The sequence below is a fragment of the Petaurus breviceps genome, unplaced genomic scaffold, assembly GCF_028583685.1.
Source record: "Petaurus breviceps papuanus isolate PSGF00001 unplaced genomic scaffold, PetGlider_PUasm1.0 90897, whole genome shotgun sequence".
Classification (NCBI taxonomy): Eukaryota; Metazoa; Chordata; class Mammalia; order Diprotodontia; family Petauridae; genus Petaurus; species Petaurus breviceps.
In genome coordinates this window covers 13,454,465-13,479,651 of record NW_027187374.1, presented here as the reverse complement: position 1 = coordinate 13,479,651, position 25,187 = coordinate 13,454,465, and the positions used below count along the sequence as shown (strand labels likewise).

General features: G+C 36.1%; 1 protein-coding gene across 11 annotated transcripts in view; it reads left to right on the top strand.

The window, feature by feature from the left end:
• The window catches only part of TTC3 (tetratricopeptide repeat domain 3), a 189,011-nt gene that overhangs the window by 79,103 nt on the left and 84,721 nt on the right, over positions 1-25,187 (top strand). For 10 of the 11 annotated variants that reach the window (XM_069075029.1, XM_069075031.1, XM_069075034.1 and 7 more), the window contains 8 exons: positions 11,183-11,243; positions 12,028-12,106; positions 15,110-15,244; positions 16,473-16,553; positions 17,231-17,343; positions 18,254-18,374; positions 21,905-22,027; positions 23,115-23,216. In XM_069075029.1, coding sequence (XP_068931130.1) covers positions 11,183-11,243; positions 12,028-12,106; positions 15,110-15,244; positions 16,473-16,553; positions 17,231-17,343; positions 18,254-18,374; positions 21,905-22,027; positions 23,115-23,216 — 815 coding nt within the window. The remainder of the gene's footprint in view (positions 1-11,182; positions 11,244-12,027; positions 12,107-15,109; positions 15,245-16,472; positions 16,554-17,230; positions 17,344-18,253; positions 18,375-21,904; positions 22,028-23,114; positions 23,217-25,187) is intronic. The other variant, XM_069075032.1, reaches the window with a different exon arrangement.

Below are 25,187 nucleotides of genomic sequence, written 5' to 3'. Positions count from 1 at the left end.
AATAGAATATTTGTGGGTGTTTTAATGAAGTTGCAAGTTCACTTAGAAAAAAAGAGCTTCAAAAACTTCCATTAACCTTGTCCATATTTATCATTGTCTGGTCCAGCTTTTTCACTTTATTTCACTTGTACTTAGCTTCTGTTAGTGGTTTCACAGAGCAAGAGCATTTATCTCAAGCATATAGCCGATACTGTCACACACGGAGATTGCCGTGAGAACTCAAATAGAAAAGGAATAATACATTAATTTTAATTTTAGGGATGCTTCCTAATTTTGTTTGGGTCAGTTCCAGTGTGTTTTGTTGTTGTTGCTGTTGTTGTTTTAGGCTGTGATAATGTGAGGAAAATGCTTGATTTCACAAAGAGCAATTAAGTCTTCCTGAAAAGAATTTCCCAGATAATTGGAGTTGACCTTTTAAGTGCTATATTTTGAGTGGTTTAAGTTTTTTGTAAGGATGGAGTTGAAACCATGCCCCCATGTAAACCTTTTTACTTTAGCTAGGTGACAGTGCATCTCCATCAATCCATCCATCTGTGATAAGCCTTAGACAGTTCTAAAAGGCTTTCCAACTGGAATGAGAAATCCAAGAATTGTGTTTGGATAGACTGAGGAGTCTTGAGCACATCTCAGGGATTGTCTGATAGTTTACAGACAACCTGAAAGTAGTATGAATTCCAGAAATTGGGGTGAATATGGTGTTCTAGCTGAACCTCACCTAGGAGGGAACTGCCTGAGGAATGATAGAGAGATACCTCAAAGGCCTTGAAAGCTTCAAAGGGTACAAAAGATTCTGAATTTCCCATCTTCCTATAGCATCACTGCATTCCTGGCAGTAGTATGGGAGTCTAGAACCAATTGATCTTAGATCTTACAAGGAACTCAGGAAAGAAACTGCACCATGCTTAAAGGGAACTTCTTTAGCACCCCATAAATGGGGGAAAGGGACCTGCATCAATGAAGCACACATGTACTTTCTAATAAGCTTAAGCTCATTTACCTCTCTATTCTGAATGTACTTGTGGGATACTGTATCGCAAACACTTGGGGGGGTACTTGTTCTTACTGTACCACATTAATTATACATCTTTTTGAAAACTACTTTAGACTGGCTAACTTAATGATGGGGCAACTGGGTGGCACAGTAGATAGAATGCTGGGCCTGGAGTCAGGTTGTCTCATCTTCACAAGCAACTTCATATACTAACTATATGACCCTGGGTAAGTCACTTAACCCTGTTTGCCTCAGTTTCTTCATCTGTAAAATGAGCTGGAAAAGGAAATGGCAAATCACTTTTAGTATCTTTGCCAAGAAAACCTAAATGGCGTCATGAAGAGTTGAACATGACTGAAATGACTATCAACAGCAGCAAAAACTGAGTGATTCCCATCTGAAAACCTTTGAGGAGTAGGAAGGGGGACAGGGGAACAAATCAGTGAAAGCTTGAGTGGATGACATTGAAAAATCCTCTCTGATCCCCAAGGGGGTTCTAACTAGTTCTGGGAACCTAATTCATCAATGGAATTCCTCAGAGCTTACATGACTGCATTTTTTGTGCAATTCTTTCTAAAATTCACTGTATGATTTCCTACCTTTCAATAGAATATGGTTATGGAACTACCTTTTTTCATTTAAAAAAAATTACAACCATGTGTCGCAGTGCAAAATTGTACTTAGCCTGTAGTCAGGGCTTGAGATAAAAGAAGTGGAATGTTTTCAGGTCATCCATAAAACAAGTAGCATGATTTTTCTTACCTTACTAAGTTAGACCTCTGGATCTTTAGTTCATTAATGGAGACAGTTGACCCTTTGATGTGCACTAGTATGAAAACAGATGTTTCTTTTTTTCTTTTTTACTCCCATATTGTCTTATACAATATCTATGATTTCAATGATATAGCAATATTTCACAATCCATCTAGGCTTCTTCATCCTCTTTTGATTCATGTGTACAGCCTTAAATAAATCTTTCATTACAGGAACTTTCTGGTGTCCTTGAGGCCTTCAAAATCTTTTAACGTTTCAGAGCTAACAGTGTAATTATTGAGCCAGCCCTTTCTTAAAGTTCACTCTTGCATCCAGCGCACCTCCTTTTCTTATCATACATTTCCTGCATGATGTTTCATACACCATCTCCTTAACTCTTAATTTTTCCACTATTAATTGTATTCAGCAATTCAGCTAAACAACGGTTTATTAAATGCCTTCTGTGTAGCAGGCAATAGAAATATCCAGACAAAAATTAGATAGTCCCTGTCTTATAATAGGAGTTCACACTCTTCTTGAAGCATCCACCATAAATACAGATAAATAAGTACCAGGTAATTTGCAGGGAGGAGGAAGGATACCAACAACTGTGGAGCCTCAGGAAAAACTTCCCTCAAGGGTGGCTCCTGAGTTGAGTCTTCAAGAAAGCAAGAGATTCTAAGAGGAGAACTGAAGGGCAATATATTCCAGATACAAAGGATATCTTCTATGTAAGGCACAGAGGGGAAGATGAGCTTTATAGTACAGATGTTATGATCAAAATCTGGGCAAACTGAAGCACAAAATCTGATTAAGAAAATAAGGACTAAAAACAGAAAAATGTAAGTGATGAGATAATTAAACAGTTGCTCAAGACAAAAGAAGAAAAAATGTTGAAAAAACCTGTAATTAATTGTTAAATTAGCTGTATAGAATAGATAATAGTGTGATAGTTCAGAGGAGAGCAGAGATCATTTCTATGCTGACTTGTAAGAAAAGACTTTATAGTTAGTTTTGAGATGGGTCTTAAGAGAATGGTAAGATTTGAACACGGGGAATACAAGGACACTCCAGATAGAATGGTGTGGACAAATACAGTAATAAGGAAAAGTGTATTTGGAAGGTAATGAATAATGTTTGTTTAGAATAGGGGATTCAGGAAGGCTAAAAAAGGTCACCTTTTTGACTTTGAACTTGGACTTTGTTCACCTAGGGGTGGGGAGGCACTGTGCTCCCCACAATGCAAGAGTTTTGAACTAAGAATGCTTTTTGCATATATTTTTCTTTTTGGAGGAAGTTGGGATTAAATGGCTTGCCAGGGTCACACAGCTAGTAAGTGTCTAAAGTTGAATTTGAACTCAGGTCCATCCTCCTGACTCCAGGGCCAATGCTCTATCCAGAGCACCACCTAGCTGCTTCCCCAGTTTTTACATTTTTAAATAAAATCTTATTTTATTTAGAAATGCAAAAAATGGTTTTGTCTTATACTGCAGCTAGATTTGGGTCTTCTCTATCTTTTCTATCTCCTACTATAGAGAGATAGTTAACCATTGGGTATTTTTGTTTGTTTTTAAGAAAGAGTGATGAGATCTGTAGTGGACACCCGAGATATAACAGGACAGCTAGGCCAATTATAATTTGATAGGAGTGTTTATTAGCTGGCGGGGACTGCCTCTCAGACTGAAAGACAGCAGCACTCTTTCTGTTAGACATAATTTTATAGAAAATGTGTTTGCTAGCAACAGAATATGTTTCTAAGGGGGGTGCAATGTCTTTAGCATTATCTCTATTGAAGCGAAGCCTTCTCGGTATTATTCTTATTGAAGCAAAACTTTCTCAGTATTATTCCTATTGAAGCAAAGCCTTAGTATAATTTCTACTGAAGTGAAACAGACCTGAATCCGTGGGAATCTGTGGCATGTTTCTAGCAACACAGGTGAAACATTTCTTTACTATTGGGGCCTATTAGGTGGTTTCCAAGGAACCTAGTAGGGGTCCCCTCTAACAGGTTTAAGGGGGTTTTGGTGTATAATTTCTGGTGGGCACTTCACTCCCCCCTTTTTACTGGTTCATAGTTGTATCTCGGACTCAACTGAGTCCAAGGGAATATAGGGGATATAGACAGTGTGGAGGGCAAACAGCTTAACAGCTTGAATCCTTTGTCTAACATAGGCAGCTAGGCAGTTAATAAGGCATGGGGCCAATAGCAACCCCAATAACAACAAAGCAAATAGTCCTATAAGGGAAGTTACAAGTGATGTGAACCAGGGGGACTGATTAAAAAGGGATTGGTACCAAGACGTAGATTGTTGATGATGAGCCTCTCTGTCAGCCAGACGTTGACGTACAGTAGCCAGAGATTCCCGAAGCACCCCGGAGTGCTTGACATAAAAACAGCAGATTTCTCCAAGGGCCATACAAAGGCCACCTTGCTTGAGAAACAGGAGGTCTAAACCTTGGCGGTTTTGGAGAACCACTTCGGCCAGGGAATCTAGGGCAGTCTCCAAGTAGAAGATTTGGCTCTCCAAGTCTCGGATACCTGTGTCAACTTGGGAGGTGAGAGCTTCAAAATGACTATTTCCTTGTACTAGGGCCGTGGTTCCCACTACTGCTGAACCTGCTATGCCTAGAGTAACTAAGATAGGGAGTAAAATGGGGACTGTTCTTTTATAGCGGGCTTGTAGCCCAAAATGTTCATGAGCCACTTCTCCTGAAAAAATGTATATCTGTGGAAGGACATGAACTAAAATGCAAAATTCGGGGGAGTTACCAGCAAGGAGGCGTTCCTGTACACGAGCAGTTAAGCCTAAGGTACAGGCAAACCAAAGATTTTTAGGGGCTAAGAAAACATTTGGTGAAAATTCCTGTTTGGGAAAAACCTCGACCACCAAAGCACAAAGGTTTTTATAAGGTGACTGCTGGAGGGCATAGCCCCTCAATTTAATACACCAGACTTGTCCCTGCACATCCCCTAATGTAAGCTTGGGGGAGCCAAGGTTACAGCGGGCAGGGAGATCGGTGCCAGTGAGTGTGGGCTTCCAATACTGAATTTCATGATCAGTCAAACCCTTTGACGAATTTAAACCTAGCCCAACAAAATAAGGAGGGTCAGGGTTCAAGCAAAACCAGCAGTCAGAATTTAGGCTGGGATCCGAGGAATTTAGGAAAGAGAAAACAGTATCAAGAACACAAAAAGTATAAGAGTGGGCATGTAGCCTGGGATTTGCCAAAGTAATCCCTGAACCTGCAGGGGTTATGGTAGAGTGTGGGTTAAGGGTCCCATGTGGAGTATGATCAACTTCCGGAGGTGGGTTAAGAACCGGGTTGGGACCAATGGGAATGAGATCCCTTGGTAAACAAGGCTCTGGGGTCCCTTCCTACAACATAAAATCTAATTCCCCAGGTCCTCCCCGTTTTCCAAGTTTGTTCAGTCCAATTTAAAACCCTGATGACAACCGGGTTACATGATTTAAGGGTATTACAATGAAATGAAATGTGGTGGTCATGGTTGCCACTGGAGACCCAGTCAGCAATGGTTACACAATCCCAGTTGACAGAGTGAGATTTCCTGGTCCCCCCCACAATTGGGAGACCCATCCTCAGGGCAGACATACGACTGGGTTGACCAAAGGCTGCTTTTCTGCTCCACAAGCAGCACCATTGGTCCCTGCAAAATACATGCCTGTGTAGGGAAACAACATAAATCTGGGGCTAAGCAGGGTACAGAGATCAAAGAAAAGGGTGGGCTGGCCATGAGTCACATTTTTGAAATTAGAGTCCCATCAATTGTCCTAGTAAGAGTCCAAGAATACAAAGTGGGAGTGTAGGGTTTGGAACCAACTAAAGGCAAGAGAGGTAGAAGCAGGAACATCACAACAGTCTCTTGATTTTCAGTTGTAAGTCACCGGTGGGTTCTGTCACTCACAGTTCTGGAAAGCTGGGAGGAGTCTTCACTTTGACATGGGACCAGTGAATCCAGGCTTTCCTTCCTGTCACTTTAACAGCAGATGGGGTAGTCAGTATAACCTGGTATGGGCCAGTCCAATAGGTCTCAAGTGAGGAGTCTCGGGGTAGTTTGCGGGTGGGCACTCAATCTCCGATATTCACTGAGTGTGCAGGATCTTAGGGTGGCGAATGAGGAGTGGCCTGGTACGTGCCTGAACCTTATTTTGGACATCTCAAGGAGCCTGGAGGAACTTGAGAAGTAAATCATTAACAGTCATACATAACAGCATTCAACACCCAAAATACAATAGGAGGTGGGGTGCTGAACAGAATTTCAAAAAGAGAAGTGAATTTTACACTTATGTATTCAGTTACAAATATTAACACTTGCTTAGATGATAGAATAACTACAAATTCAGATTAAAACAGCAAGTTCTTTTCTGTTTTACAATTTATTACATCAGTTTAGCAAGAAACATGTCTTGCAAATGGAGGTTTTAGTGGGTCTCTTAGAATCACACTAGATTTTAAAAATTCCTTCTAAAGGTATTTTCCTTCTTCAAAACAGTTTCAATGATCACTAAATCTTTGTGAAGGAAGTTAATTGAAAACTTAAATGATCTTAAGCAGTTTGCATAAACTTTCTATACATATTCTAATTCTAGATGAAAAATAGTATTAGATTTTCCAATAAGCTAACATAAAAAAAGCTCACATCTTTTACTGATCACTTGCTCTGAGCATAGAAACCTGTTACAGAAAGAAAAAGGCAGGGACATGTGACATTCCAACTATGCCAGGAGAAAACGTCCTTGGCTCTGTGTAAATTCAGGTACAGTTACAGATATTCCATCTCATGCAGCATCTGTTCCACCTCATAGCTAGACTCAGGAATAGGTGGGAAACATTCCTTTTCAAAGGAACCTCATGGGTAAACTGAGCCAGGAGGGACCCATCCCAGACAGAGGCTAAGGTTGTCCCTTCGGCCGTTACCAAATGTAGACTTCCACCTCCTGACAGCACAGGATCACATTCCTCTGAGTAGTTAGTAGCATTTCCTCTCAGACGCTGATTTAATGCAGACAACTATACCCAAATTCAGACTCAAAATAAAATTTAGTTATGGTCCCAAGTGCTTTTTACCTTAAACAACAAGCCTCACCAATCACAGCTTTAGAGCCAGTTATAATTATTTCTATTCTCATGGGGCTGTGATAAACAATAAAAAATGTATCAGATCTTATAATGTAAGGAATTCCTTTTACCATCCTTCTAAAATATAAAAGCCAATTTATAAAAATCCTTTTTAATCTTTGCAACTTCTTAGCAAATTAGGTTCATTTAAAACTTCCTTTCTCAGCCTGAATGACCTTGCCTGGAAATAATTTCTAGAGGATTTAACAGTTTTACAACATAAGGAAAAATTTATATGAATTGTAAGCAGGAGAGACTGCTCTGAAAGGGCAGAACTAGTCAAACAAATTTTAATACAATAATCAATAAACAATTTTAAGTTTTAATATTAAAACATTAGCCCAAAATAGCTTAGTTAACAGTTTTACAAGTTTTTCTAAATAGCAGATATACATATTTAAAGTAACACTACTGATCTTACACAATTTTCTCCTCAGGTTTTACAATATACAGTGTAAAATACAACAATAATATAGACTACAAGATGACATTACATTAATTGCCTTTTCAAATTACATATAAGAATGATTGATCTTACCAAGTGAAGAGGCTAGTTGACTTCTGACCTCATTTTCTCCTCTCTTTTTCTCATCTCCCCACTTTATAGATGAATTAAGACTCAGGGTTAAATGATTTATTCTAGGTCACACAACCACTCAGTGCAGGGTTCAGAACACACTTTCTCACTGACAAGCTTTTTCTCACTTTTCTGATTTTCTCTTTTTGCTCTATATTCTGGGGTGTTTTCTCCCTGCTCCATTGTTTTCCAGGAGTCCTTAGCAACCTTCTTTAATTCCTTGGCACTGGAAGAAGCAAAGTGATTATTTGCAGCAAGGGAGAGATCTCTTAGATGGTACTGAAGTTGGGGCTTCATGGTACAGAGTGAACTCTATATTTCAGGAGGAAACCCTCCATTTTTCCAAACTCATCACACTCAAAGCACATTATCAGCTTATACTCTATCAGATAAACCTCTATGAATGCTTAGCTGTAGCAGACCTTGGTTATAGGGTGGTCGATTTGCCTGGAGCATTGAGGAGAGGGTTTGGGGAACTTGAAGTAGAAACTTCAGGCTCTGCTTATTCAGAGAGGTGGACTTCAGGGTACCTGGGGATCTAAAACTTGCTTATGGGAGCTAGATCAAGTACCCTTTTACTAAATTATTTAGGCTGTGGAAAGAATATAATTTTAGGCTGAATAGCTCAGATGTAACAACACACTTTAGTAGCTCAGATGTATCCCAGGCTTAGTATATGGGATAATGATTAACTTGTATTTGTACCTTTGTTTCACAAGCTTCTTTTCCCTTGTCTAACTGTTCCCATGTCATTCAGAGAAAAAAAAATACTCTATTTCAGGGATTTAACCTTTTAGGTAGGCAGATAACAAGCCTGTGTAGCTCTGATGTAGCTACTGTACCTTCCCCCCTTTTTCTTTTTGGAGGAAGTTAACTCAAATTAACTTCACTGCAGTCCTAGCTCAGTTATAGCCAGGACAACAGGGAGAAGAAAAAAAATCTTAATGGTTCAAACGTCTTACTGTCTTCTCAGCTCCGTCAGAGCTGGATGACGGGGAGGGCTCCATAGCCCTAGCTAAGAAGAACTGGGACCACAGGGAAGACAATCTTAGTGGATATATCTTTTTGACCTTTTGCTCAAATAAACTTTTCTTAGGTGTTCATTCCTTTAAAATTTCAGATCTACTCCAAGACTTTAAAAGAAACTGTTTCTCATACAACATATATAATACAGCTGTTTACCAGTAGCAATCATGGTCTTAATTTTGAACTTTGAAATAAAAACAATTGAATAACCAAGCTGGTGACCTTAAACTTCAGTTTTTGTAGTACCAAATAGTAATTAGAATAAATTCAATTACCTGGATCTATATTCCCAATGATGTTGCACAGTTCTCTTTCTGTGACCCAGGAAAGGGTTAAGTGTTAGTCCTATTTCAAAGTGCAGCTTGAAAACCTACTTCTCTTTGATCATTGAAGTGACCCCTTTTCCCTTAGACAGATTTTTGGGGAGAAATTTCCCATTCTCTTTCTGTCCATTTGTCTTTCTACTTCAAGAACTTTGGCTGGAGTTCAAGGAGTAGAAGGAGAAGTGGTTTTTCTGCCAGCAGCCTTTCTTTAAAAGATTATCAATCTTTCTAGCTCAGGTACAGCATTCTTTTGTCTGCTTTTTTAATCTTACAGAATGGTATATTTAGAAATTTCTTTACACATACAGACAGATTATACAAAAATAAACCACAGCAGGGCAAAAGGAAAAAGGTTTCCTCTTTTCTACCTGCCAGTATCTCAGAGACAGGATATACACAAAACAACACAACACAGACAGTGACATCTAGCAGCAATCCACAAACAAATGGACAGTTAAAGATACAGCAACACTTAGCAGACACAAAATTCAGAAGAGAGAGAGAGAGAAAAAAAAAACCCAGCACTCCGTCAGCGTCCTGACCTTGGAGGCCTGTAGGGGCCTTCCGCCGCATCCAGCTTAGCCTCCTACCCTACCTGGGGCCGAGGGACAGAATCTCGGTGATCACCCCCTTGGTACTTTTATAGATCATAAGTATTCACCTAACAGAACAGTCTTGGATTGAATTGAAAGAATTTGGATAGGACTCAGGTTCCAGTCTGCTCAGGGGAATTTCATTCGGTGGCCTCCCCTAGGTCAGACTGCTTTCCTGACCCTCCAGGGAGCCTGGTCCAGCTGTCAATACAGAGCCAAAGGCTATCTCAGTGGGGCTTCCAGTATGTAGTGGACACCCGAGATATAACAGGGCAGCTAGGCCAATTATAATTTGATAGGAGTGTTTATTAGCCGGCTGGGACTGCCTCTCAGACTGAAAGACAGCATTGAGCTTTCTGTTAGACATAATTTTATAGAAAATGTGTTTGCTAGCAACAGAATATGTTTCTAAGGGGGGTGCAATGTCTTTAGCATTGTCTCTATTGAAACGAAGCCTTCTCAGTATTATTCTTATTGAAGCAAAGCTTTCTCAGTATTATTCCTATTGAAGCAAAGCCTTAGTATTATTTCTACTGAAGCGAAACAGACCTGAATCCATGGGAATCTGTGGCATGTTTCTAGCAACACAGGTGAAACATTTCTTTACTATTGGGGCCTATTAGGTGGTTTCCAAGGAAACCTAGTAGGGGTCCCCTCTAGCATGTTTAAGGGGGCTTTGGTATATAATTTCTGGTGGGCACTTCAGATCAAACCAGCATCTTTAATATTTGGCAGATGGTATTATGTGAGTTGTTTTTGAAAGAAAATATATGAGTCAATTGGGACATTTTTTTTTTACCTAAATAATTTTTAGCAACTTGACATCAAAACCCAGAAGGCAGGAGTTCAAGGTCCGACATGCCGGATGTGTGATCTTGCATACCTCTCAGATCTCTAGACAATTCTCTAAGACCAAGTTAAAAAGAAAATGCTGACTTTTGCTGGTATGGGGAGTTTTTTCATCTTAGGTTTCCCTGGATCAGTAGAATAAGAAGTCCAGTTCTTATCCATTTTAAGTGATAATAGTCTGGAATAGGATAATAACAGTGAGAATGAAGAGGAAGGTATGGATACAAAAGAGATTAGAAAAGAAAAGGCAAACAAAACTAATGCAACCAAAGATTAGGAGGGAAAGCAGAAAACTGGGAAAGAATTTTTGCAACCAGTGACTCTGATAAAGGTCTCATTTCTAAAATATATAGAGAATTGAGTCAAATTTACAAGAATACAAGTCATTCTTCAATTGATAAATGGTTAAAGGATATGAATAGGCAGTATCCCGAGGAAGAAATTAAAGTTGTCTATAGTCAATAATATTGGAAATTTTCAAAAATTCAAAATATTGGAAATGAATGATGTAAACTAAAAATAAACATAAACTTTAATTTTAAAAAACAACACCAAAAAAAAGAACTAAGGTGAACAGCATTTTCCCCATTGATTTCTCTATTTATGAAAGATGGGGTTGTCCAGTAAAATAAGTAGAGAATTTATTAGGCCCTCTTCTTTTAGGAGAACTAGACTTTTATTAGAAGCCATAATAGCTGATATGTCTCAGTATTAATATAGCTTGCCACTGTGCTAAAAGTCTCTATTGTGAAACCATCTGTTACGTTCATTTGATAATGTATTCTCTGGTGTACTCCAGCAACAAGATAACTTATCTCTCTTTATTATATTAATTCAAGTATTTTTCCACCATGTTTCCCTCTCAGATTTGTGTATCTCTGTACAAGCATTTACACATATCCCCAAACAACAAAATTTCTTCTATCTACAGGTCATAGCCCTAAATATAAAGGGAAATCAAAGAACAAAAGTGATGATATGGCAAAGCCAAGGTATGAATTTTTCTAATGTGTTAAATAATCAAATTATAAGTTAATGTATGTTCTTTTTTTAAGTGCATTGTAGCATTATGTCATATAGCATTTAATATCCACATTCATAATGCTGTGTTGTATACTATAAGCCCCCTTAAAATTCCTTTTTAAGAATCTGTTTGATTTTATATTTTCTATGATTTTCCTAACGTGCAAGGTTAACCATATCACACTCCTATTCACTAAACTCCAATTGTACTGTGTTGCCTCTAGGGTCATCTATAAGCCAGCCTACCTTTCCAACCTTTTCCCTCAGTATTGTTTAGCCAAACTAGCCATTTACTTTCTCATAGACAATACTGATCTCTGTTCTCTGCATTTTTAACTGGCTGTCTGTCCGCCATGCCTAGAATGCATTTCCATTTCACCTCTGCCTCTTAATCATCTTTGTGTTTTTTTGAGGTTTTTTGGTTTGTTTTTTTTTTTAACTCTATTCAGGCAACTTCAGCATAAAGCTATTCCTCATGTATCCCTCTCCCAACTGTTAGTGGCTCTCCCCTTCAAAAACAATTTATCTTGTACATATTTTGAATATATTTACTTCTACGTATGTTGTTCCTCCTGATAGAATAAATGTTCCTTAAGGTCACAGGCTGTTTCATTTTTTTGTTTTTTATCCCCAGTTTAACATGATACTAGGCATCATGTGTGCTGAATGCTTTTTGATTAATTAGGACCATTTGCCACTTTATCGGATTGACTAGATTTTTTTAACTTTTGAATGTATCTTTTTAAATTCTAGCCTGCAACTGAATTTACAAATAGATTTGCAAAGCTTGTTGGATAAACAATTCAGTAAATCTTCTAGAGCTGTACAACAGGTAATTGTTTTTGTTGCCAACAATAACAGTAATAATTCACATTTCTATCATGCTTGCTTCTCCACACTCTTGTGAGGTTGATAATAGAAATATTATCTGTCATACTTAAGTTATAGATAAGGAACCAGGCTCAGAGAAGGTGAGAGACTTGCTCAGGTTTACATATCAGATAAGATATATACAGATCTGTATATTATCTTATATCAGATACAGATCCATCAACCCAGATGGAAACTCAGGTCTCTTGACTCCTAATCAAGTGTTCTTTTTGTGTCCTTCCACTGCTATTTACTTAATTGAATAAATATTTTGAGTAGAAGATACTATTCTGATCAAAACATATTGGCAGATTCTTCATTTATTTTTTGCTAAATATATATTTCTGATCATTGTTGATTTTATATTTCATTTACTCATTTTTACACATAAAACTTATATTTAATAAGTTATGGCTAAAATTCCAAAATAAAGTCAGTGCCAGTAATGATTTGATCATCTTCATGGTAGTCAGAAAGCTAAAGTGTAATAGAGGAAATAAATTTGTAAAAATTTACAAACTGACTTACAGTCAGTTACCACTATTATAGACCAACAATTATTTATACTTCAAGTGTATGAGATCTGAGAGCAGTTCACAAGTAATGATTGCCTTGAAAGATATTTACCACAACTATACTTTTGCACACAATATGTGATTTAAAATGTTTAGACACTTTTGATAAAAATTTTAAAAACTATGGGATAAGTTGAATTTCAGTTCTTTATTTTAAGCAAATATAGATTAGAAATATTCTCTTGTGAAATTGCATTTCTCTTTTACAAAGACGTATCAAAAATCACATATGCTTTTTGAACAGTTAAGTAGGTAGGACAGGCTATTTTTTACTGAAGTTTTTTAAGACAGTCTAACTTCAAACTTTCAAAATAAATTCTTTCTTGTTTGTGCTAGGGAAGTTAATAGATTTTAAGATACCTAATTTAATAGGAAAAGACTACCCTGTGTAAATTAAAACAACATTTTTGAAAGTATGATAGAAAAATTGAGGAAGTATTCTTGCTATACTAGATTGAAGAAAAATAATGTGCTCATATATGCATATATATTTTAGGTATGGCAAAAAAAAAAAAAAGGAAAATGGAAGGCAATGTGATAAAATGGAAAGAAGATCTGGCTTAGTATCACACCTTTTATTCCTTTACCAGTATGCACTTTGGACAAGTCATTTAACCTTTCTGACCTCAGTTTCCTTATTTACCAAATGAGATTGTTGGGTGAGGTGGCCTCCATACTTCAGTCCAATTCTTACTCTGTGATCATAGGATATAGCAGTGTGGGACAGTAGAAAATGCTGAGAATTTGTAGACCTTGTCCCCACAAGAACACATGTTCCTTTGCCAGTTGCTTCATCTGTAAATAGATTGAATGATTTCCAAGGTCCATTTTAATTGTAAAATTTTAGGCCTCTGCTTTACTTATTTTTAGAACATATTCTCAGTTTTAGTAGCTAAGTGTCTACAATGTTAATAGGGATCCCTATATTTAATATGCTTTTTAACTTTTAGTTGTTATGGATATCATTTGAAATGTCCTAGCGAACCATGGAAATAAAAAGATTAAAAATTGCACCAAAGGTTATTAATGAGTATGAAAATTTGCCTCATCTTTCTTTTGAGGATGTTTACTATGATATTTGTGATATTTACAAAGTTTCTGAAAATATCATTTAATAATAATTACCATGTTAGTCACTGGTGCCATATGACTCAGGATAAACCATGGAACATCATTTTTTTCTTAAACATCCAGCAAATCCAACAACTTTCTGCTGGTATTCCATACCATTTTTTTCCCCATGCCACCACCTTCCTTGCCTGAACTGATTTCCTCATCACCCAGCTCAGACTTTAAGAGAAGATAGGGGATTTTTTTTTCTTTTCTCTTGCCCTGCTCTTTGAAAATAGTGCAAAATCTTTTTTTTTAAAGGTTTACTTGAGTTATTGCTATATAGTACAGAACATTAGACTATATTCAGCAAAAGATATAATAATACATTATATGGAAAATTTAAAAATGAATCCTAGATGCTATATGAAATTTGACTTTATTTGAACTCATTTTCTTAATTGATGTGGTTCTGTTAGGTCTTGACCTTCTTACTACCTCATTCCCCATTGAGCTTCAGACCCAGTGCCTCCCTCACTATCTGGAAATCTCAATATTTAATATAGAATTCTTCATTCTTTCTTGCCCTCAAGCTGTCTTTTCACTTCCTGGTTGGTCTAACTAAAGCAAATCCCCTTGACCCAATAGTAGTGGCTAGCTCTGTTTTTGATGGCAAAATTGTCTTTTTCTAGTTTCCCCAGGCTATTGTCAGCCATTTAACCGAGAAGCACAGGGCTAGGACTTCATGATTTCCTTCCAAATTAGTTGATATGTTTATTAATGAGATATCAAGTCCTTGTAAAATGACAGAGTTCCTGATGAATACTAAATATAGTACCAGTGTCAGAAATAGATCTGAAATTTAATAGATTGTACATGTACCAGTTATAACTAAATAGATAGTTAACTGATGGCTGTTCTTACTTGAAATACTTTAATTGGTTCCTGAAAGTACATCAGGGTAATATGTGTTTAGCCCAGTGAAGCCAGACAACACTCAGTTGCTTCAAAGTAAACACCTCTTCTAACTTGTGACAGCATCAGGAATGTTGGACACAAAATGATAGCACTTGAATTCTGGACTTTGTGAGTTGAGAGATACTGTTCTTTAGAGGGAATTTATTTCATTAATATAAATACTGAATTCTATAAATAAATTTCTCTTAGTTGTGAATGGGTGCTTTTAATAAAATCTTGAAATGTGAAGATGTTTGTTCAGGGTATCTGTAAATATAACTCGTTATAAATTATAGGGCATTCCTCACCTTGTTACAACTTAAATGAGGAAATTTATAATTCCTGATATAGCAAAATATAAATTGTTTCATTAAATTTTTCAGGATTTTGCTATATTGATAAAAATGCTACAGTCCCTCATTGAAGAAGGTTGCACCGCCTTGATGGACCAACACTGTCGCAGTGCAGCAAAAGCCTTTTCACGATTGTTAAGTGACTTAGATCCCAATAAATTGAAGGTAAAATTGACAAGTAACATCATACTTATTGGCAGTAAAAATCACACCTTTAAGATTATAGTAGACTTAAAGCAAGTGTAAGTCCTTATTAAGAATACTGAAGGGGGCGGCTAGGTGTTTCGGTGAATAGAGCACCGGCCCTGGAGTCAGGAGGACTTGGGTTTGGATCCAGCCTCAGACACTTAACACAAAAACTAGCTGTGTGACTCTGGGCAAGTCACTTAACCCCAGTTGCCCTCCAAAAAGAAAAGAAAGAATACTGAAAACTAAAATTCAGAGCCATGAGAAGGTAACCCTTTTTTTTACCCTTCCACTTTAGTATGATAATCTCCATTCCTTCTGTGAACTTGTTAAAGTACTTCAGTTTATATTAATTTCCTTGTTCTTTCTTGAAATAGAGAGGAAATTAAATGAAAACCTGGAATGCAATGTGTAAACTTTAAAATGTGATATAAATGTAAGCTATAATTATTGTTACTGCTACTTCTAAACTTGCCCTAACTCTGGTCATATCTTCCATTCAGAAACAATTAGGCACATTTTGAAGAAAAAAAATAGAATGGAAAGTATTAAGTCATTTCAGGTTATCTTTAGGGTTTTTCTAGCCAAATCTAAGATTTTAATCTGTGATCTTTTTCTCTGTACTTTTCAATGCAATGAAATATAATTAATTTGGACTCCTGTCAACTTGAAATATGAGATAATTTGACAAGGACTCTGTTCTTTTGTTACTGGATACTGATACCTGGAAAAAAGGAATTAGTTGAGCAAAAGCCTAAAATAAACTTATAAAACCTATTCAAGAGAGTACTTCCTGAGCACTTAAAATATTCATTTTAAGTGACAATGTGTTGATTGCAAACCATTCTTATTCACTAGAGATCTCTAAGGGGTCACTGCTAGACAATGTAGGCAACTTCCTGTCTCAGGATGTACTTGAAAGTCATACTATTTTGTCTTTTTATAAAACCATAATTAGTCTTTCTCACATTAAGTACAAATTAATGAGATAAGTGGGCAAAGGTTTAATTTGAAAGAACAGTGAGTGTCAGAAGACTTAGATTCTAGTATTGACTTTTTTTGCACAAGGTTTTATGATCTTGGTGAGTCACAGCCTCTGTACTCCAGTTTCTTTATTTTTAAAATCATTGAGATTGCCTAGATGATTCTTTGCAGCTCTAAAATTTGGTAATTCAATTCCATTTTTTAATTCTTTTTTCATTGACAGCAACTGAACCTTGCCCTAATTAACTATGTCCTAGTAATCTATGGTTATGCCATCTCTCTTCTTGGAATAGGAATGCCTGAGGTAAGTTTTAGAAGAGTTCTAAATTAATTAAAAAATTTTTTTTCAAGTCATCGGGGTTAAGTAACTTGCTCAAGCTTACACGGCCAGTTATTTCTGGGTGTGGTGCTGAGTATCTGAGCCCAGATTTGATCCCCAGGTCATCTCGACACTGGAGTCAGTGCTCTTACTCGCTGAGCCACCTGGCTGCCCCTAAGCAGTCGAGGTTAAGTAACTTGCTCAAGGTTACACAGCCAGGTGTTTCTGGGTGGGTGCTAAGTTTTTGAGCCCGGGATTCGATCTCCAGGTCGTTCTGACACTGGAGCCGGTGCTCTTACTCGCTGTGCTACCTGGCTGCCCCTGAATTAAAATTTTGACATTAGGAGGTATGTACATAGATGTAGAGGATGAATTTTTTCACATAAAAGCCTTCTTATGATTTTCCTTCTTCAGCTAGATAAAAGCAATGTAACATCTTAAATTAAGCCTTCATATAATAGAATACATGTATGGGTGGGTCTATGGGTGTGTTTGCGTGTGTATATCACTGTTCTATAAAGTACACTCAAACTGCTTTAATTCACTTTAATTCACCCTTGCATAGGTTTTCTTGGCCACTTCTAGAAGCCAGGATCCTTCTGCTTTCCCAAGCTTTTTTCTCCTTTATGTTTATGTGATCATCATTTTTGTTGCTATTAAAGGAATTATCAGAAGCCGAATATCAGTTTAAGAGAATTATTGAGCAATACCCCAATGAAGGAGTTGACTGCTTAGCCTATTTTGGAATTGGAAAAGTATATTTGAAAAAGAACAGGTGAGTATAACAATATTTTTGAACTTTGTGCTGATATTAATAACATCATTATTGAATAGCTAGTTACAGAGTATGCCCAGTGCCTATAATAACTAAATATTTATTACAAGTGATAATTTTGGGAAAGTTTGAACAATAATATCCATAAAGCACCAGTAATCATGAATCACTTTAAGGACTTACCTTTCTTTACCAGTATTGATATTACGCCTCTTCCCATGAGCTTCCCTAATTCTTGCCCATTTGGACTTCTCATAGCACTTTATTTTGTAGCTTTCTAATGAACTTATAATGTAATATGCAATAATAGAGTATTTTGTTTATTTCTTACACCCCCACCCCCATACTCTGCTGTAAACTCCTTGAAGAGAACAATGGAAAAATATTGTTAGGGAATGTTGGGGCTTTGGACAAGAATTTGGTAGGGCAGAGAAGAAAATTCAACCCTTTGCCCTACAGAAAGTCTAGGAAACCCAAACTTATGTCTTTTTTTCTGGTGAACCTTCAGAAGTTAAAAGTTACAAAATTTATAATTGAAATTATAAACTTCAGAGAGTATTTTCCTAATCATTATTTCCCCTCCATTTGACCCGACTTGGTTTTACCTCTCCAGTCCTGCCTATCTTTTTTAGCTTGTTTGTACTTCCTCTCTCTGGGCTTCGGTTTTTTTCATCTGAAAAATGAGATTGTACTAAATAGTCATTAGGGTTCTTTCCAACTCTGGTATGAAAGAGCTTATAACCTAGCTGCAAAGACAAGAGGAATACATATGAAACAATTAGAGAACAATTTAGTGCTCAACAATTACTATAATGAAATTGTTCAGAGAAGAGAATAGAATTAATAAATCAGAATGGAGAAGATTATATTGTATCACCTTTAATGACCCTTATCTTCATTCTTACTTTAGATTTTCAGATGCACTTGGTCATTTTGAAAAGTCTAAGACTATGATTAAGCTTATACCTGGAGTATTGACTTGGCCTACAACTAATGTTATTATTGAAGAATCTCAAGCTGAGAAATTACAGGTAAATATTTTATAGTGAGATTCCCATTTCATAGGAAATAAAATAATCCAATCCAGCTACTTTAATCAGTCTGTTTACTGTTGAATGTTGTTCCTATATAAAAGAGTGGAATGAAAATGGAGAACTATTTTTTTCCCACTTCTTGTTCCCCCTCTCCCTTCGTATTAGATAATACATATTTTATACTCAGATAGACGAATAACTATAACAAAGCTTTCTTATCACCCATTAATTGGTCTTTGAGATAGTAGCTGGGGTTAAGAAGCCTGAAAAAGATGAGCTTATTCTGTCTCTTCTGTTCTCTTGTTTTTCTGTAGATTTTTACCATTCTCTGTGTGCTTAGGCACACTACTATACTGATTTTCCATCATAGTTGTTCTAGAATTTGATGTGTTGAAGCCTCAACATTTCTAGAGTGAATTTGATGGTATATATCTTTAAGTCAATGATATAGCCTTAAGTTTTTAAAATATGAATATCATTATTTTCTTATCCTGGTTCTAGGCTAATGGTATGTGAAGTTGCATTTTGGGTAGTTGGTAGATAAACCTTAACCCTGGGAGCAGGTCCTGTTCTGTCACAGTGAGACAGCAATGAGAATAAATCCTTTCAGGGGTAAATCAAGAAAGAGCAACAATAGTGCAGAGGTTTGGTTGAAGAAAGTGGTTGGCATGCTAGGCTGTGGTGGCTCTGACAAAAGAGAATGATAGGGACCCAGAGCTGATCAACCAAAATTATTTGCTTGTCTTTCTTCAGCATATCTAAGGGAAATTTTATAGCATCTACTAAAATATTAGAATAAGCTTTCTACTCACAGTAGAAGAGTATGAGTTAGGGAGAACTCAGTTCCATACCACTCAGAAAACAACTAATAGAAATGCCAATTAAAAGAAATATTACTAAAAATCTACAGAAAAACGTAAGCATATGGAAAAAGGAAAATTAGTAAAGGGCCAATAAAATAAAAATTAAAAACAGTTCGCAACAAGTGTAACAGGCCTACAATGTTTCTCACATATACCAGTCCATCGCTTGACTTAGTGTCTTTGTATAGTCTTTCCCACAGGTTTGGAATGCACTGCTTCTTTACCTCCACTTTATATAATCCCTCACTTCCTCAGTTCAGATTTCACCTCTAAAATGAGCTTTCCCAATCCCTCAAACTTCTACTGCCTCCCCACTCTGAAATTACCTTGTATTTACTTTTTATAAATTGTGTATTTACTTATGTGTATGCTCTATTTTCCCAGTCGAACATAGGCTCCCTGAGTATAGGGAGTTCATTTTTGTCTTTTTAAACCCATTATCTAATGCAGTATCTGACTAGGAGACACTTAATGCAGTTTGAGAGATGCTGAAATAAATACGTAATTCAGTTAAAGCATTTAAGCAAAAATTAGCTCTCTTAAAAATCTGAAGAACAAATAAAAGAAAGTCTAGAATTAAGAGGAAAAAATGACAAATTGAGATTATAATAGAAAACTTGAAAGAATCAACTAGCAATGAACTTATTTCAGTGAAAAAGAGAATCGTACACAGCTTATAGCAACTATAAGTATAGATTTGAAAAAATCTCTGGGCAACATGAACAAGTGAAGAAAGCAAGGCAAGCACAGTGGTCCAACTTTGGATTCCTTTTTTGGGGACAAAAAGGATCAAAGCATGGAACAGGAGGAAAACAGTGAAGTCAGAACTCCTGCACTAAAAGTTTCTATCAAAAGAATAAACTGCTTACAGGCCATAGAGGAGCTTAAGAAGGATTTTGAAAACCAAATAAGAGTAGTGGAGGAAAAATTGGGAAGAGAAATGAGAATGATGCAAGAAAATTATGAAATGAGAGTCAACAGCCTGGCTGAGGAAAATAACACCTTAAAAAATAGACTAACTTAAATGGCAAAAGAGGCTCAAAAAGCCAACGAGTAGAAGAATGCCTTAAAAAGCCGAATTTGCCAGATGGAAAAAGAATCTTAAAAGCTCACTGAAGAGAATCATTCCTTCAGAATTATATTGGAGCAAATAGAAGCTAGTGACTTTAAGAGAAATCAAGATATGATTCAAACAGATTCAAACAAATGAAAAAATAGAAGGCAATGTGAAATATCTCATTGGAAAAACCACTGACCTGGAAAATAGATCCAGGAGAGATAATTTAAAAATTATTGGCCTAGCTAAAAGCCATGATCAAAAAAAGAACCTAGAAATCATCCTTCAAGAAATTCTCAAGGAAAATTGCCCTGATGTTTTAGAACCAGAGGGCAAAATGGAGGTTGAAAGAATCCACCGATCACCTCCTGGAACAGATCCCAAAAAGAAAACTCCTAGCAATATTATAGCCAGGTTCCGGAGTTCCCAGATCAAGGAGAGAATATTACAAGCAGCCAGGAAGAAACAATTTGAATATTGTGGAAACACAATCAGGATAACACAGGGTCTAGCAGCTTCTACACTGAGGGATCGAAGGGCCTGGAATATGATATTCCAGAGGGCAAAGGAGGTGGGATTAAAACCAAGAATCACCTACCCAGCAAAACTGAGTATCATGTTTCAGGGGAAAGTATGGTCATTCAGTGGAATAGAGGATTTTCAAGCATTCTTGATGAAACAACCAGAGTTGAATAGAAAATTTGACACTCAGATACAAGAAGCAAGAGAAGCATGAGAAGGTAAACAGGGAAAAGAAATCATAAGGTACTTATCAAAGTTGAACTATCAACATTCCTACATGGAAAAACGATAATTGAAACTTTTCTCAGTATGAGAATAGTTGAAGGGAATAGAAATGTATGTATGTATATATATGTATACATACATATATATGTATATAGGAGGGTATATGGGCATATGAATACATATGTGAGTGTATGTGTATGTCTGTACAGGTATACATAGATAGAGGGCACAGGACCAATTGAATAGGAAGGGATGATACTTAAAAGGTGAAATTAAGAGATGAAAGAGGAATATAATGAGAGGAGATGGGGAGAGACAGAATGGGGTAAATTATCTCATATAGAAGAGGCAAGGGAAAACTGTTACAATGGAGGGGAAGAACAGGAAGGTAAAGGGGAATGAATCAACCTTATTCTCATTGAATTTGGCTTAGGGAGGGAATAACATATATACTAAATAGGGTATCACGCTATAGGAGAGTAAAGGGGAAGGGGATGGGAGGGGGGGATGATGGAAGGGAGAGCAGGCTAATACTTGTTGATTACAGGTACATAGTTGTTAATATTTATTTATTTATTGATACTTTAAGTAGTTGAAGTCAGAAATGTTTTTCAGATATTTGACCCAGAAAAAGATTTCAAAATTATTTTCCCCCTTCATTCCTCCTGCCCCACAATTACACATCTCTCTTTTTCATCACTTCTAAAATAATAACTTAAAAGCTTTTTGTGTTCATGTGTTTTACTTAAAATTGATCATTTCAGACTAAGGTATTTTTGGAATCAGGGAACCTATATTGTTTTTAAATCAGTGTTCTTTGGAAAGAATAACATAATATCTGGTTTTTATTCTTGTTTTAGTTGATATTGGAAAATCATATTGAAGAATGCAAATTCCCACCAGATCCAGATGCAGTTTGTTGTTATCAGAAGTGCCATGGATATTCCAAAATCCAGATATATTTAAATGATCCAGACTTCAAGGTAAGAAAAAACTTTTAAAGTGAATTTTAGTAATGAGACTTATTAATTGAAAGAAATCTAAGTAATGCTGTATCTTAGGACCTCAAATTTGAAAGAAATATAATTGCCTTGTCTTTGGGACTTGGAAATTACTTACTTCCTTTCTTCTTACGTTAATGCCTGTAACTTTTCTAAGGGGAATAAGCCTCTAATCCAACTTATTCTCCTATACCATATCTCATAAAAATTCTTATTTCTAATTAGAACCTAAAAAACAAAATGATAGTTTTATTGGTGACTCACATTTGCATTGGTATGTTAATAGTTATGGATGGCTCTATTTTATATCACTTTTCTAAGAACATAAAATTTCAAGTTTGGAAGGAACATTAGCAGTTGTTTGAACCATTAATATTCTTGGCAACATCTCAATATATATTCCTTTTTAATATCTCCAGTGAAAGAGAGCTATGATTTTCTTAGAAAAATTTTTATAATAGAAATATGGTTTCCTAATTCTCCCATCCAGAGCCAAGTAGATTAAGTCTAATTCCTTTTCCATGTAATAAACCTTTAGATATTTGAAAACTGATAGCATGTCCTTCTCCATACCTCTGTCTTTTCTTCTCAAACTCTAAGTGTTTTGAGTTATTTCACTAGATCATTAGCACTGCACATCTCATTATCTTGGTCACTCTTTTCTGTACACTCTCCAACTTCTCAATTTCCTTTCTAAAATGTACTGCCAAAATTAGACATAATATTTAATGTTTCTTACGTGGTCAGATCACAATACAGTGAGACTATTGCCTCTCTTCTTCTGTTAATACTTCTGCCATAGATGCCATAGAAAAAGTTTATCATATTGAAATATATAGTGTTTATCTATCAGATATTTATTGAAATACAAATTAATTTTACTAACACAGTCCCTGAACACAAAGAATTTATAGTTTATCTAATTATTGAATAACAAAATTCTTTGTGATACCATATTGGAATTTTGGAAACATCTAAGTACTTTTTTAGTTTTTTTCACTAGATGAATACAGTACCCAATAATACATATATTCAAATATGAATTAATGTATATTCTTTTGGATTTCAGGGTTTTATACGAATTAACTGCTGCCAATTTTGTAGAGTAGAATTTCACATTAGCTGTTGGAAAAAATTAAAAACAACAATTTTCAATGATAAAAATGACAAGGTAAGGCATACAATTTTCTGGGTGTTTTTAATATTCTTGTTGCACATATTTATGACTTTCTGAAGGAAAGAGATTCTGAGTTCACTTCTGAACTGTATACTTTTAAGTTTTGTTAACACTTAAAGAATCTTACAGTTGCAAGAGACTTCTTTTACAACATATCCAGCAAAGAGTTGTCCAGCTTTGGTTAGTTTGTCCAACTAACATAACCTTAGTTAGTGGTTATGTATGACCTCTGAGATGTATGACTTTTTCATAACTCAGAATGTTTGTTTTCCCTTCAAATACTTGAAGACAGCTATTATGTTCCCCTAAGTTTTCTCTCATCCATGTTAAACACCTCTGTCCTGTAATCCTTCCTCATATGGCAAGAACTTGCAGCCCTTCACAATTCTACCTTCTCTTCTCTAAATATTCTTTAGCTCATCAGTGGCCTTAAAAAGTGGTGCTTGAGGGAAGAGTGAGTGGCATTGTCACTGTGAATGCTATGCCTCTTTTAATGCAGCCTAAGTTTGCATGAACTTTCTTATGTCATTTCACACATGACTCATTATTGAGTTTGGAATCCGCTAAAACCTCCAGATCATTTTTAAATGAAATGCTGTTTAGCTGTGTTTACTTGTCATACTTGGAAGCTGATTTTGTTGACCCAAATGTAAGCTTTACATTTATTCCTATTAAAATAATATCACCTGGGGTGGCTAGGTGGCCCAGTGAATGGAGCACCAGCCCTGGAGTCCAGAGGTCCTGAGTTCAAAACCCACATCAAATACTTAACACTTACTAGCTGTGTGACCTTGGGCAAGTCACTTAACCCCCTTTGCCCTGCCTTCCCCCTCCAAAAAAAATTTTTTTTTCACCCTATAGATTAGTGCTGTTAAACTCAAATAGAAACAGGGACCATAGTCTTGCATAAGGAAGGATCCCTTTAAGCCACATATTGGCTTAGTTTTAAAATGTAATATTATCTAAGTTTTATTTTATTTTATTTTGTTAAATATCTTATAACATTTTAATCTGGTTAAGACCATACTCAGGAACTTTATGGGCCACCTATTTGACTCTTCTATGGATTAGCTCATGTTCATCATTAATTAAGCTGAAAGTGCTTTAACAATAAAATAGAAAAGAGATTTCTTAAAAGGGCATACTGAGTACCCAGGTCTTTAAGTATTTTTTGCAGTCACGATTTATTTTTATTTTTATTTTTAATATGTAATAATGAATAAAAGGGGCAGCCAGGTAGCACAGCGAGTAAGAGCACCGACTTCAGTGTTGGGATGACCTGGGGATCAAATCTGGGCTCAGATACTTAGCACCACACCCATAAATAACTGGCCATGTTACCTTGAGCAAGTTACTTAACCCGGATTGCTTTAAAAAAATATAATGAATAAGAATTTACTTCAAAGTTCTTTAACTGACACTAAGTTTTAAAACATAGGATCTCAAAGACAATACGTTTTGTTAAGAATCCCAATATGCTCTGTTTATTTTGGTTTTAATGTAGCCTTTGTATAAAAAAATTATCTATGTCATGTTGAAAAAACTCTTTGAACAAGTCATTTCCTATCTGGGCCTTATTTTCTTATTTCTAAAATGAGAGGACTAGACCAGATAACCTTCTAGTTCTTCCATTTCCTTCCAACTCTAAACATGTGGTCTTATAAACATTTAAAGCATTTACCTATAATTTTATGAACAATGAAAAAAAGTGAAAAATGAAGTTTTTTTACACTGACACTTGGTTATCTCAGTATGATTCTAGTGGTAAAAGACAACTTTACACACCCACTATTAACGTATGATGTTTCCACTTCCTCATCATTCACTGTCGTAAGCCTCTTCTGTTCTCACACTTCTAATAAAACTTCTCCCCCTAAGTTTGCTAGTAACCTCCTCAGCACATAATCCAATAAAGATAAGTTTATGTGTCACAACATGCCTGCCCTTCTCTTAGTAATAACACTG